Source organism: Miniopterus natalensis, chromosome 4, assembly GCF_054644295.1.
Source record: "Miniopterus natalensis isolate mMinNat1 chromosome 4, mMinNat1.hap1, whole genome shotgun sequence".
NCBI classification, from domain to species: Eukaryota; Metazoa; Chordata; class Mammalia; order Chiroptera; family Miniopteridae; genus Miniopterus; species Miniopterus natalensis.
In genome coordinates, this window is record NC_142084.1 from 59507405 (window position 1) to 59522925 (window position 15521).

The 15521-nt window shown below is 38.4% G+C and overlaps 2 protein-coding genes across 7 annotated transcripts in view; one reads left to right on the forward strand and one right to left on the reverse strand.

The window, feature by feature from the left end:
• HMBOX1 (homeobox containing 1) overlaps positions 1-14980 on the reverse strand; it is a 149445-nt gene extending 134465 nt beyond the window's left edge. For 3 of the 6 annotated variants that reach the window (XM_016213850.2, XM_016213849.2, XM_016213848.2), the window contains exon 1: positions 14711-14980. The gene's annotated coding sequence lies outside the window, so the exon portion shown is untranslated. The remainder of the gene's footprint in view (positions 1-14710) is intronic. The other 3 variants (XM_016213854.2, XM_016213853.2, XM_016213852.2) reach the window with 1 other exon arrangement.
• A 276-nt stretch (positions 14981-15256) lies between these two features.
• Positions 15257-15521, forward strand: part of INTS9 (integrator complex subunit 9) — an 82947-nt gene continuing 82682 nt past the window's right edge. The window contains exon 1 of the mRNA XM_016213861.2: positions 15257-15515. Coding sequence (XP_016069347.1) covers positions 15507-15515 — 9 coding nt within the window. The 5' untranslated portion in view covers positions 15257-15506. The remainder of the gene's footprint in view (positions 15516-15521) is intronic.

Sequence of the window (15521 nt, forward strand, 5' to 3'; positions counted from 1 at the left end):
AAGACTTGGAGAAAATAAATATTAAGATTTGACCCACAGATTATATAATAAATGTCTTTTAAGTTCTCCCGCCATTTTAAAGACATCAAAAAGAAATCATAAATAATACATTATGGGTATGGTTTATGCATGAAAATCTGATGCAGAATGCGTCTGTAGATTCATACACCAAGAAAAGGCCTTGGTCCTAGATCATGGTTTCCTGACCCTGGCACTATAAACATTAGGACTGGAGAATTCTTTCTTGGGGGTGGGATGGGGGTGCGGGGGTAGGAGCAATATTGTCCTGTGAATTGAAAGGTATTTTACTGCATCTCTGGCTTCTCTACTACTCCCTAGAGGGCAACAGAATCACCACCCTGCTGTGACAATCAAAACGGTCTTGAAACACTGCCAAATATACCTCAAGGGGTAAAATCATTTAACTGACAACCACTGCCCTGTATCAAATAACTGATGAATATATGTATATTTATATATTTTCATTAAAGTAAAATGCTTCAGTAATCTATTTTTAATGATTTTTGCTATAACCAATTTTTTTGATTAATTGGTCGACTACTAGTTCAAATTAAGTTATTTAAGATGGCTTTTCTATACTTAACAGGAAGAAAGGGGAAAAAACAAACACCTTAATCTGGCAAAGTGCCAAATAAGATACTTTTACTTTATATGTGATGATATTCCCATTTCTCCCACATTTTTCTGAGATCAAGACAGAAGCACAGGATTACTGAGTGGGTGAGAGCAGGGAGAGAAGAAAGCAGCAGCAAAGGGAAAAGTAAATTTAAGAAACAATTCCCAGATAGTTGCAACATAAGAAGAAAAAACTCTCTCTCGCCTACATAGTCCTATTCACTGCAACATTTACTGCAGGCCTATTCAACATCAGTATGAGAGGTTTCTACACATAAACTCCAGAAAGCTTAAATGTCTACTATCAAATGAATGTTTATAACAAATTATGATTCACTCATTTAAGATGCTTAAAAAAAAAACAAAAATAAAAAGGCGAGTCTTTATGTACTGACACCATTATTGTTAAATAAAAATGTAATTTGGAGTGTGATACCATTAAATAAATAGGCATTGGGAATATGATTTATACATGCAAAGAAAAAGATTAGATAGTAAACTAACTTATTAATAGCACTTATCCCTGGGGTGTCAGAAGTTATTTTCCATAATTGCCACAACAATATTTCCTTCATACATGCTTTTCTCTTCTAGAGCCCTGCCACTTCCTCTATCAGGGGTAGAGTCCGTGATCCCTGCGTTTGAACATGGGGAAGGCCAGCATGACTGCCTCAATAAATAGAATGCAAGCAGAAGTAACACTGTGGTTTCCAAGGCTAGGTCATAAAAGTGGTATGCCTGACTTTCTTTCTCTTTGGGGACACCTTCCTTTGGAGCCCTGAGGTACCATGAAGAAGTCCAGCTATCTTTAAGCCACCATACTAGTGACCACACACAAAAAAAGAGAGAGGTACCTAAGAAGTTGCAGCTGACCCAGCCCTCAGTTGTTTGAGCTCTCCCAACTTGGGCATCAGACACACAAGTGAGCTAGCCTTCAGATAACTCCAGATAACAGATCCCAAGTGAGAACCTCTTAATGGAGCCAACCCTCAGAACCCTGAGACAGAATAAAATGATTGTTGCCTTAGTCTACTAACTTTGGGGGTAGTTTGTTATGAGCAATGAACAACAACACGGGTAAAACGTGACAGGAAGTGGAGAGGGGAACTACACTTATTTTATATATACTTCTTTATTGTTTGAATTCTTTTCTCTGTAATAACTTTATACTTGCAGTTTTTAAGTCCCTAGATTTCCAGCTGTCATGGTAAACAAGAAAAAACTGAGCTTATCCTTAGAACACAATGAACCTAAAATTTCTACCTATTATCTACACTGACCATTCTTAACCACTGTCGTTGGTACCAGAGTTTTACAGCAAAAAATATTTGTTAGGAACTTAGACTTGGCAATCTATCTAGTTCTAAGTACTGCTTTTTGATGGTGGATCAGAGGAATTACAAAACCAAGAATAACTGGTATATAGTACTGAGATCTGTACCTCAGGGTGGAGTCCTTTTTCCGATCCTATCAAAACCAAACTGTGAGCGTCTTAAAGTGTAGGTCTATGTTTTACTCATATACTATGTAGTCAATATTGGTTAGATGAATGAGAATTAATAAGTGAGCTCTGAAAATTACAGGGAGGCGGGGATAAAAAACACAGAGGGGGATAAGCCAAAAGGAGACTCAAGGACATTACACATGAAATGAAAACTAAAATATTTAAAATGTGATATACCTTCCAAGTAAATTTTTTAAAAATTACATATACTTGTAACTGAGTACATAAATGCAGCCTATATATGAAGTAAATGACTGGTCCAAATGTGACAGGGTATGCTGGAAAATATCTCCTCAGAGAGATAAGACTTTAAATAGGTTTTATTAAGAAGGTTTTAACTGGTAAGATAATGATATGCAAACATAAAATGGGGAAAGTAGCAATAAATAAAGGCTGAAAACATACAACAGGAAGAAAGGTAATTTACCTGAATGTATTAGAGAAAACATCTTTACAATAAGAAAATAGGATGTTAGGTAAGGGAGGAAAAAATGTTAGAGAAACTTACACAGGAATTAAAAACTGGAATATAATACAATTCAAACTAAAGTACAGGACCTTCTTGAATGACTTGATGAAAAGTGTTGATGAAAATTATTCTAACAGTACTATGCACTACCGAATAGAGTAGGAAAGAGGCAGGAAGGCCAGTTTTACTGCTGCAATCATCTCGGCAAGAAGTGATGAGGATGGCAACTACAGATGTAAAAATGAAGACTAGTACCTAAGAGGTGTGATGGTGAAAGAATCAGCAGAACACTGATGATGAATTAGATGGGGATAGAGGGAGAGAAGTACAAAAGGAAAGTACAAAAAGGGTAATTTAAAGGTTTTAAATCTCAGAACTTCAATACCAGAGGTAATTCTTAGTAAGAAATCAAAAGGATAATGGAAAGGAGGCATGGATAGAAAAGAATTTTAACTAAGAGGAAATAGGCATTTGCATCAAATGCAAAAGGCCTACAAAAGTAAAACTGGGGGGGGGGGGAATCAACAAACAGAAAAGTAGCTAGGAAAGGATTGCTTGCAATGTATAAAAATTCTAATGATTCAGCAGGGGAGTAAACACCTTAGAAACAGAAGGACAGGCCAACTAATAAATAAGATTAAAAGGTGTGACTTAATCTGTTGCCAACCACTATTTTAAGCACTTTGCTAATACTGCCTCATATTCTCACAACAATCCTATGAGTACTACTATTTATCTCCAATTTATAGATGGAGAAACTGAGGCACAGGAAAGTTTACCCAAAATTACAGAGTAAGTTCTGGAGGTCAGATTTACACCTAGACAATCTGGCTCCAAATTCCATGTTCTTCTCAACCAACCAATTCAGTAGTCTAGGATTAATTAAGACTCTGAAAAGAATGAAAACAGACCCGAAAAAGAGGAATTAATTTGTGAGGGCAAAGATTCAAAAGATGGTTGAATACCAAAAGTGCAAACAGTGAAAAAGAATCTTCCTCAATAGATCCAGAAAACTAGAATAACAGAGAATTTACTGACAAAGGGGTGGGAAGGACTGCCTAAGAGTCAGTATGTAAAATACAAAAGCTTAAGAAAATTAACTAATGATAAACCATTAAAAACTAGATGTTTGGTGCATAATACCAACCATTAAGTATAACATCTAGAAAAATAGCCATGCTTAACCAAAACATAGCTCACTGCACAATTTAGTGGCATGACCAATTATACAGTATGTTTAGCATAAGGCAGGTATATGTCAAGGAGGAAATATTCCAAGTTACAAATAAATATTTAAGATTACCAAGCCCTCTACCACAGAACCAAGCACATAGTAGTGTCAGCAGGTATTATGCTATGTCTGTGCACTTTCCAAATGTTCTGAGACATCAATTACCTACTATTCTTATCAAAGATGCCTCTCTCTCAGCCCATCTAAGATTTTAAGAATCTGAGGGTGGAGCTCAGGAAACTAAACTTTTAATATTTTTCCAGGCAATTCTTTTGCACAAAAGTTGAGATGCACTGCCTTCCTCTGTTGCGACCTAAGTGTTAGAATTCTGTGACTCCGTTTATTTCATCTCCTGTGGCTTTGTAATCTTACTCGGGTCTTCTAGCTTCTTTAGTTGCCTGTGCTTTACTTGTGCTTATTTCTAAAATCTCAGTCCTGATTTGGTAACCTAATCCAGACCCAGCTTTGGAGTTTTTAGCCCAGAAACCCATATCAACTCCAACACTGACACAGAGGGAAAAAAGTTCCAGTTCCTTTCCCCTACATCATGGAGCTTCTGTTAAATACATATGGTGTTGACTGGACACTGTACTGACGCCAAATGTCAATTCTTATGTTGCCAGATCTGTGGAGAACTTGTCCAGGATGAAAGACATTTTCTAGGAAAATAGTTATCATCATAGACAGTGTCTATGAGAATCTTCCAGTTTCTGGACTAGTGAAGGAATGAGTTTTTCTAAGATGTCTTTTTTTTTTTTTTTTTTAATTGATTTAGAGAGAGAGAGACATCAATTTGTTGTTCCACTTATCTATGCACTGAATGGTTGATTCTTATATGTGCCCTGACTGGGGCTCAAACCTGCAGCCTTGGCATATTGGGACAATGCTCTAACCAATTGTGCTACCTGGCCAAAGCTCTAAGATGTCTCTTTGACTCCAACAATGAAGCAAATGGTGACAAAAAGGTTGTCTACTTGATAGGAAGTAGAACAAAAAAGAAGTCTTTTCATTCAACCAGGGATGCTCCTTGATAGCAACAACTACGGCCCTAAAAGAATGGCTTCTACGTTCTTTCACGCTTTAGCAGATCTGTGAGTCACTTGTAGGGTGTCTCTAATGTTACCTACCTCTGGTTCTCTTTTCTTAATCCTGGCTAGTTCTACAGTCCCACTTTGCCATCTTTCTGGTTTGCCTGATATGACTAATGATAATATAAAAAACCTTCAAACCTGTTAAGAATTTTTGTGAGTTAAAGCCAAACTGTTGGCATATGCCGGGGAGATCTCGATGGATGGAAATAATGCTCCAGAGAATGGCAGTTTTGCATCCTGCTTATTAGATTACAAAGGAGAAGAGGCAAGCTGGGTTACATGAAATCCACTGGTGATAGATTAGGGAGGTGGGAGAAAGCAAAAAGAGAGGAAACCTCTGGGACTGGATGTAAAGTAAAATGACAAACACATACTTCTTTTACATAGGTGAGCACAGGACAGTTAACAGTCAACAGTCAACAAAATATCAATAACAATGAAAGGATTCCTGGTCTTTACCCTGGTGCATTGAGGGCCCGGAAAAGGGGGAAATTACTTTGTTTTGCAAAGGCACGTGTTAATCAGGTATGTTACCTCAGGTGCAAAAAACTAGGGACAGGCTTAGTTAAAGTGAAAATTAACCTTTGTTAGGGAAAAATACTGGCTCAGAACATGGCCACCAACCATAAACTACTTATGTTCAAAAACTTTTAATTTCAGACCATCCTTTGTGGTTATTTTAGGTCTCAGAGTTTGCAAGGCCGCCACACAGGCCTGCCCTGAGCTTTTCAGGTTTAGTATGTGGCCCCTTTTCGTCCACAATAACCTAACAACTAATAATAAATTACACTGGGAGACTTTTGCCATATCCTGCAAATTATTCAATCCTTCAAGAAAAGGATCAAATCCAACTCACCTCTGTACCCCGGAGTACCCAAACACACACTGCTGGACCTGACGTGTTTAACTGACCGTCACGTTCAACCCCTGCAACAGAAACCTCCTCATGAGAGCACCCAAAAGCATTAGCTTTATGTAAAAGATGGCTTGCCCCTGTGCCTTACTTGCCAAGGTCATAAAATAGGAATAGACATCTAACTCGCAGTCATGCCATGCATTCAGATTTCTCTCTGGGCAACTGAACCAAAGGAAGCACACAGTCACCACGTAGAGATAAGCTTTAGTTGAAAGAGCAGTTCCAAATCCACCTGTGAGTCAAAGTTATGGGGAAACAAGCTATTAAAAAAAAAAACTATAGCAAGGCAAATAGAAGTGGAAGGGAGACGTGAAAAAGTTAGATGAAACAGGTATGGAAAAACAAGACAAGAAACCATATATCCCTAAAATGAGAGACAGACAGAACTAGCTTCTCAGATTCCTGACAGTTCTCCCATTTGCACAAGGTCTAGTTGTTCTTTATCAACCCCAAACAGCTGGATCCCTACAGCAACCTCTCCTCGAAGCTAAACAATTCCTGATTAAAGCACTTAAAAAAAAAAAAAATGTACACCAAGATAAATAAAAAGAACAGATAAAGAGAAAAAAATTGTGCCTCAAAGAAAGTAAAATCCCAAGTAGCCACAAAAGCTTTCTATATATGAATATGACTTATCAAGAAATACCACCAATATTTATCAGATTCTGATCAGTGAAACAAATTAGAATTTAATTGATCTTTTCAAAGTAAATTATCAGTGTTGACAAATAAAAAATTGTTTCAAACCCACAAGAGACAAAACCACAATATACCTTTTCTGTTGATATATTTGAAAATATTCTGTTACCTGTCTGAAGCAGACCTTTGTTGTTTGATGTCTGTAATAATCAGCAGTATGTTAGATTTACAGCCTCATCTTTGACAGGCTTTATTAACTTATACAGCTGATAGAAGACAAAGTATAACCAGTCCTGGAACTAGCCTTTCTTGTACCTAGACTAACAATAGTTTCAAGATACCCTTTTTTTCCCTCTAAAGATCCTTTCTCTGAAAATAATCTTTGAACTGACTTTGAAGAGAGTTTTCTTACAACAAATCCAAAATAGAACCCAACATGAGCTCACAATTAATTAATCTGACAGGTTTGCTTCAACACTGTCAAAGACCAAATTAATGTCAGAATAATTAATTCCGGTTATCTAATACAGATGCTAGCATACTTCCTCTCTGGCAAGAAATCTATTATTTAAGTCTTGAATTCATTTAAGTCTTTCACATTTTATTTACAGAAATTTCCAATATTACTGTTAACTTATCCTAAAAAAGCTTATTGGGTACTAATAAGTCCTCAAGTAAACACTGCCAATTTTTAAATTCTCAAAAACAGAAAAGTTTAATTGGAATTTTCCATAAAAACTTGCATGATGTGTCAAAAGAATTCCTGAACTACTACAAAAGGCAAAAGAGTGAAATTATTGATTCAATAATTGGATTTTTCTCCTTAGTTATACTGACAAAACAGAATTATGAATAAGAGGGGAATTACTAAATCTCTGTGGTGACAGAACAGTTCTGTATTTTTATTGTGGTGGTAGTTACAGAATCCACACGTGATAAAATGGCAGAGAATTATACACACCGTACCAATGTCAATTTCCTGACTTTAATATAGTACTCAAGTTATGTAAGATATAACCATTAGGGGAAACTGGGTGAAAAGTTCAGAGTCCTCTCTACTATTTTTGTAACTTCCTATGAATTTATAATTATCTCAAAATTAAAAGTAAACAAGTAAGCAAACAAACAATTCATGAGTTTACTTAATAATAACAAAAAATACCATATAAAAAGCAAAGTAACCTAAATACCTTCCCTGATTAGCAAACTAGAAAACTGAAACCCAACCAGGTAATACAAACTTACATGGTCAATAACAGAGTGAAGACACCTAACTGACATGCTGTCATGCTGTCAATTAAACATTCTATTTCAGAAAATGGAACTTAAAATTGGAGTCACCAATAACTTGTGGTCTTTAAACAATTCCTCATTTTTAGGGAAGAAGGCCAGGTCATTTGATGCCTATAGTGCACTGAAAAGCAAGCAATACATATATATTTTTTAAATTACTCTATGTAAAGAAAGGATCTTTTTTCCATTGATTTTTAGAGTGGAAGAGAAATAGGGAGGGGGAGAGGGAGAGAGGGAAGGAGAAAGAGAGAGAGAAACATCAATGGGAGAGTGACACAATGATGGGTTACCTCACCTAACAGGGACTGGGGCTCAAACCTGCAACCCAAGTAAATGCCCTTGACCGGAATTGAACCCAAGACCCTTTGGTGTGTGGGCGGACGCTCTAAAACACTGAGCAACACCGGCAGGACAAGGAAGGAACTTTTTTGAGGGGGGAAAAAACCTTGAAGAAATTTATATTTAACCTGTCACCTTTGGAGGGAAATAACATCTTATTGAAAAGTATGATACAGTATTCTAAATAAGATTATGCCATTTTTTCAGAGGTCTTCCTTAGAAAAGAGTGTAACAGCAACTATTCTTGTCCTGCGTGGTTCTAAAACTGCTACTATGTAAAACTAAACACAGGCTATCTTTGACTCCAAAAAATGCATTTTCAACCAAATAAAGAAAATATTCAGAATAGCTATTTTCAAGTTCTCCAAAATGAACAATTATGTTCCATGAAGGCAAATGCTGGCTAAATTAGTGGTTGCAAACCAAAGTCATAATATAGCATCCTACAAAAATTACACTCTGAAGTCTGAACTTACACCTTAGCTATCATCCTACTACCCCTATACAATAGTTTAGGTAACTTTTATCCTTGTGAGGCTCAGTTTAGTAAAAGCAGGACACTCTTTCTCCTTGAGAGGAATGAGACACAGATATAAATCACCATATGTGTACCACCTACCACTCTGGAAAAACAACTGAAGCAGTGTATAAACATCAAGTATAAACATTAGTATGTAAATAAAACAGATGTCTGTCTAAAGTGGCTTCCAGATCATATAATGCAACTACTCAATTGTCCCAATAGCAACTTAGAGAAAACACATTATTTGAAATGGAGTGAGAATTCAAATTTGTGGGGAAGAAAGCAAAAGAAACTACACAAAGTTAATAATCTTTAGTGAAATTAGGTGAGAAGATATGAAAAACTGGAGTATCAAGGGGAAATCTAGGTTAGAAACCTAGAAAAATGTATTAACAGGGCTAGGAAAGTGATTTTTTACATCATAACCTGAATTAATCAATATGCTAAGTAGTATTACTCTTCATTTTGGGAGAGGAAAAAATATACTATCATCCTTTATATAGAAATGTGCTTTAAAGTTCACAATTACTTCTTTACTTTTGAAGATACTAGTAACAAATGCAACCCTCACAGGCTAATGTCCAAGCCTCCTTACCCATGCTACAGAGTATCTGGTTTGATCCACCAGTAGTTTGGCAAGGCTAAGGGTCTGAGATTGATAATGATAAAATGTAAGGCAAGAACCAGAACATAAAATTATCTGGTGTAACACAGTAATTATAATAGTTAATATTTATGATATGCCAGAAGCATTCTAAGGACTTAAGAGCATTCTAAGGGCACACAACAGTTCTATGAAGGAGTATTTATTCCCATTCTATAGATGAGGTAATTGAGGCAGAGACATATTAAATGACTTGCCAAAGGTCACATAGCTAGTAAGTGGCAGCGCCAGGATCTGGACCCAGGTGGAATGACAGTTTGGATTTAATACAAAAGGCTAGAGAGCCATTGAAGGATTACAGGAAAAGCATGGCTGAAAACCAAATTCACATTTTACTTTAGCAACATCCCTCAGGTAGAGCTGAAAAATGACTATGGAAAAACACTGGAAGCAGGAAGATTAGTTAAGAGATGGTGTGGCAAGCCAGAAATGAAGGCCTGAATTAGGAGAATAGCAAAAGAATGAAAATAAATGAATAAACACAAAGGATACAAAACCAACTTGACTTTTCAAGACTGGACGGAGAGAGTGAAAATTATTCCACAGATGGACTGACTAGGCCCAACCCAACAGTAGCTTCATATTTTACTCATATGATTTACTTTATCAAAATCTTAAAGCAGGTAAGTTCAGTCTTAAGTCATGTTCATTTCAGCAATGGCCACAGCATTTGACTTCCCCTCTTTCAAAAAAGTGATTAGATATATTAAAACTACTGCCACGTGGCCATTCCATACTACATAATTGTTAAATATGCACACAGTAAAGAGAGCTATTAAATGTTTTCAATAAACCACATGGAGACCGAGGATAAACCACCAAACAAGAGATAGACAGAGAAGCTACAGAGAATATATCCAGTATGTGAAATTTAGTAAACATTCTGATCACAATCAGCAATCTAGGTGTAAGAAAAAAATTTAAATACCCTTTGAATAGATTTTATTCTAATTTTATCACTTATAAGGAGGGGTCTGTGACCACCTATTTTAGGATTCCAAAGAAGTAAAATAACATAATTTCAAAGCTAAATCAACTATTGTTCTTCCTTCTCCTTGTTTGTAAATGTAAAAAACAACAGAAAACGATCTTTACAACCCAAGTCAAAGATCTGTAAAATATTGCATTAACATTATAATAACCACTGGAAAAAACTTACTCTAACTTCAACCTTATTACCACTGTAAGGGTAAAAAAAACTATGCTAATGCCAGGAACTTCCAGTAACTAAATGCTCTTGGAAAGTGTCCAAGACAATGTTATAGTAAATTTCCAACTTGTTTCATCTAAGATCAAGAAAAACAAGTTATCTAAAGCACTGGATTATGTTAAAAAAGACTAAAAGTTTTATGTCAAATAATCACTTGGAAAAATCTTTGCGCTGTACTTACAGGCCTTAAGTCAAGTAAGGGTGAACTTGGGGGATAGCTGCACTTAGGAATCTAAGTCGCATATTAGTTAATATTATTTTGAGAAAAATCTCAATACCAATAGCTCCCATTTTGAGAGAACTAGATTGTGGCAGAATCTGTTAAAGTAATGGTTTACAATGATATTGCAAATCTCCATTGCTTCTATATAGTGGACAGCATGTGGTGATGGTTACACTTTGGTTTCTAGCTTGAGCCCCTCTTTAAGTCTCCTATTATTGTGGTTCAGATTCCTTTTCATTGTTTGCATGTCTGATAGGTATATACCAATTTCATAGAGAAGCAAACATAAATGTGTTTTATACATGTGAGTGTATATGTGAACATACATATATAACACTCCAGACAAGCTGAGATTTCCACTCATAACTGATTTAGAAATTAAAGTTCTACTAAATTGAGAAGTAAAAGCCAGAGGTTATAAGAAAAATCTAGCCAAATAGCAAAGGGAGCTATAAAATTAACTGTGGAGCCAAAAAATCTAAATAAAGCAGATTCATCAAACAAACAAATCCAACACATTTTCACTGAGCATCTTTAAATTCATCTGTAAATGTTCACATTTCTTAAAAGTTAAGTGGTACACCAACTTATATTTATGAAAAATGACATCATAGGATAAATTTCTAATTCCCAAAAGTAATAATTCAAATTTAAAGATCTGCATATAAAAATAATAGAAGCAAGAGCTGCAATGAAATGAACAGAAAAAGCAAACATGGTGTTACAGGAAACATTAAAAGTGGGATAGACTAAGTATAATATATAAAAGACCCAAAATGAAGAAATTAGGCATAAATATTCCTAATGTGTTCAATATCTACTAAAACGAGCAATGCCATTCCAATTAATACTTGCCGCAAAAGTTGGCATAAATTAGCTACTTCTATTTTTTAAAAATGATGAACCAAGGAGAGATTTGTTACAATGTATTTTGTAACTTACCTATACTGTGCTATTAAATTTATCTTAGTAATGCTTCAGCCAAGGATTTGTGTTAAGAAGATTGAAATCTGTTAGAACAACAGTGAAAATGAAGCCTCACTAGACATTCAACATAAAGCTGACCCCTAAAGGCTCCTTGATGCACATCTGCAACCACAGTATTCACAATACGGTATGCTAAGCCAGCAACAGATTGGTTAAAAACAGTTTGGATTTTCAACTTCCATAAAGCAGGCAACATTTTTAGAAGCAATCATATTAAAATAAACGTGTCTTTCACAGTTACAGGATGAAATCTTAAACTGGACAGGCACCAATGCCCTGATTTGCTACTTTTTTCGTAAACCATATGACTTCCACATGCTGAGAATGTTTTATGCTTTAACCTGCAGTAAAAGCTTTACATCATTTTCATGCTCAGTGCTTAAAATGCAACAGAATCCCCAATGAATGCAAGGAATATATCTGGTTTACTTTTTAATGATTTCAACCAGACTACTAGTCAGAGGAAATTCAATGAAAGCTTTCCCAGTAACTTTGCATTTCCATAGAACAAACAAAATCTGAGGTAAGGGTGGGTGGAAGAGCAAATACTCTCATATTGTTTCAACTCTCAGCAAACATTTCAGTTTTTATTTCTAAAACAATTACTTAACATTTTAATACTCTATGTCTAACAGAATATCTTTCAGCAAATAAATAAATAAATAAAATCACTCTATTATGTGGTGATTTAGGATTTTCTCCAGTTTTTACAAAGTAATGTTTCAGGTTAAGATAAAAGGTTAAAACAAAAAAAAATTCTGGAAATCCTAGTCTATAACAAACTAAAGGCTCAGGTTTGTATCAACATATTCTGTATTCTAAACTCGAGATTTAGAAGACACATCAATTTTGTTTCTATTCAGGTCAATCTAAATATATACGCTACCTCATGCATACAGTCAGCTTATCTGTGTGAATGACCAACTGCAGGAATTTCAAATAGAAGGTTATAAAATTACATACTGTTATCTATGTGACTTTCAGTTTTATAGAATCTAAGGTCCTTTACTGATAGGTTCAAGAACTGGTAAGTTTGCAGCCAAATATGTAAATACACTAAATTCTCAACAGTCTAAAGAGAAATTATGCCAATTCCTTTAGTTATTTAAAAGTCTGTCACACTAAAAATATGCCACATGAGAAAGCTTATTGATAAACTTGTATTTCATACTGAGGGAGTACAAAATATATGATCTTAAGTTCTCCTGGTGTGATGTTATTAAATATTAAAGACTGTGAGAAACAAGATGTAGCAATCCCCTTCCCTTTATAACTCTAATTGAAACTTGGGGCGGGGGGGAATCAGAATTCCAATTTTCCAAACTTGACTTATATACATATAATTCAGCTAGATCTAACAACTTAGTTGTACAGTTTTAAAATAAGTTTAATGCAAAGCACTGTAACCTTGATGTGACAATTACCTGTGGCTAAATGCAAAATAAAAAACAAATGCAGGTCGTTTTCATGGGAAGACGTACTTTACACACAAAACCACAAAAAGCACAACCTTATTACACAAACTAAGTAAACAGGCACAGGAGGCATTAGGTCCATCCAGGAAAAGTACCATGCCAAGAAAGAAAGGAAGGACGACGGGCTGAAGGAAGGAAGGAAGAAGGGAAGGGAGGAAGGAAGGAAGGTGGGAGGGAGGGAGGGAAGGCAGGCAGAGGTCTTTAGAGCTGCAGGATCCCAAAGAAATGAACTAGTCACATCACTCCACCCTATATGAAACACGAGGGTTTCTAAAGCTTCAGGGTAAATTTATAAAGCAATCCCATCACACCATTCAACTTTACATAGTACCTTTAACGCCAACTGCATCCTCCCTTCCACTCACCCAATGCCTCCTCCATCGTCCGTACACCGGCTTTCAGACGAATGCGAGACACAACAGGGTGGGGTAGACGAAAAATACAAACAGCGCCTTTCAGCTACTCCCCGCGCCTCCAAAGAATTTCCAACAGTTTTTCCTACCACGGAAATAAGTCGCCCTATCTCAAGATACACAAGTCATTCTGTGTCTCTAGCAGCCAGAGATGCAGCATACACACACGCCGGCACTCCCGACCCCACGCCCCCGAATCTTAAGTAACGTTTAATGTGTTTAGCACGAGGACGCTGAGATACCCCTACCTGCGGTTTCGGGGTGAGGGTGGGCGGAGGACTCCTTTCCAAGTAGCCCCAATAGTGTAACCAAAACACGGTTCCGGAACAAAATATTCAGAACACTTTTCCTTTCCCACCTTATCTATCGACTTAAGGATGCAGAAATCCCTCTCCACACACACAGACACGCGCACACGCGCACACACACTCCCCGGCACAGTTCTCCCGCCCGGAGTTTGGGGTGGAGATGAGTCCCCGGGAGCGGGCGGGGGCGGGGAGGACGGGCCACGGGACGCGGGCGAGTTGCTAAGCCCGGCGACCCCGCAGCACGGCGCCAGCCCGGAGGTCCGGGGCGCGGACCGCACGCACGCCGCTCTGCCCAGGCCCAGTTCACAGCTACGGCTCCAGCTACCTAAACTTCCTACCGCTAGACCTTTATTCGAGACTAACACATTACACGAGTACACGTCACACAGTTTAAAACACAGTTACACGCCCCAAGCAAACCCACACGCCTCCAATTCACCTTACAGTTTCCCAAACTCCAAACGGGAGACCCCACCTCCAGGATTCAAACCTTCCGCCCATAGTGGAGGAGACGAGGAGAAAAGGAGTTGGGGAGCAGCCGACGCCTTTCAATGACCGCCCCCCACAAACTGCCCCACCCCATACCCTGTGTCCCGGTCACCCACTCGGAAGCTCCCCGCTTTCCTCCCTCGTCTCAATCGGGCCGTTTAAGAGACCCATCCCCAGCCCCACTCACTTTCTCCCCAAAACCCCGCAAAAAAAAAAAAAAGAAAGAAAGAAAAGAAAGTGAAGAGAAAGAAGTGAGGAAAGAGACTTGAGGCAGTCCGGCTTGAAAACCGCTCGACTCACCTCGGAATCGTTGCTGAGTTCTCTCCGCGCGGCACAGCCCCCTCCCCAACGTCCCAGTACGAAGGGCTGAGATCGCGAGGAGGGGAAAGCGGGAGGGGGAGGGGTGTCTTCCGTGTGGGGCGCCAGTCGGGAGGGGACTGGGGAGGGGTGGAGGTCCGCGCAGGAAGAGGAGGAGGGGGAGGGGAGGCCCCTATCTCCCAGTCTCCCCCTGAAAACCTCCCTTGTCTCAATCACATCAGACTGACTGTCTTTGTCTGGCTGACAACCGCCATATTGATATCAACAGCCCCGCTCCCACCTGCTGCAGCCTGGCGGCCCTGGGAGTTGTAGTTCCTGCCTCCCCTGAGTAAAAGCGCGGACTCAGCGTCCAGAGACTCCAGAGAACTACAACTCCCAGCAAGGCCCGCGCCCGTCGGCCTTCCCACAAGGAGGAGGGGAAAGGGGCACTAGAACTGTAGGGACTACACATCCCAGAACACCATGGGCACCGGGCCCAGACTGAGGACATGATATCGTGCTAGGGTGGAGAGGCAGGATGAATTGGCGGCTGGGATGAATTTGAGCTGACCAAAGGAGGTATTTAGAGAGGAAAGGGAGGAAAAGGGAAGATAACTGCAGTTCCCATGATGTATGGAGGGAAGACTACATTTCCCATGATGCCCCGGAAGAGGGCGCAGGGAAGAAAGACTGCATGTCCCGGGATGCTCTCCTCCCGCGAGCGGCGGAGCTTGAACCGGAAGACTCTTTCAAGGCTTGAGGAGTCCAGTGGCTGGTGTTGAACATCCAAAAGTCCAATATGAAACTGGTGAGT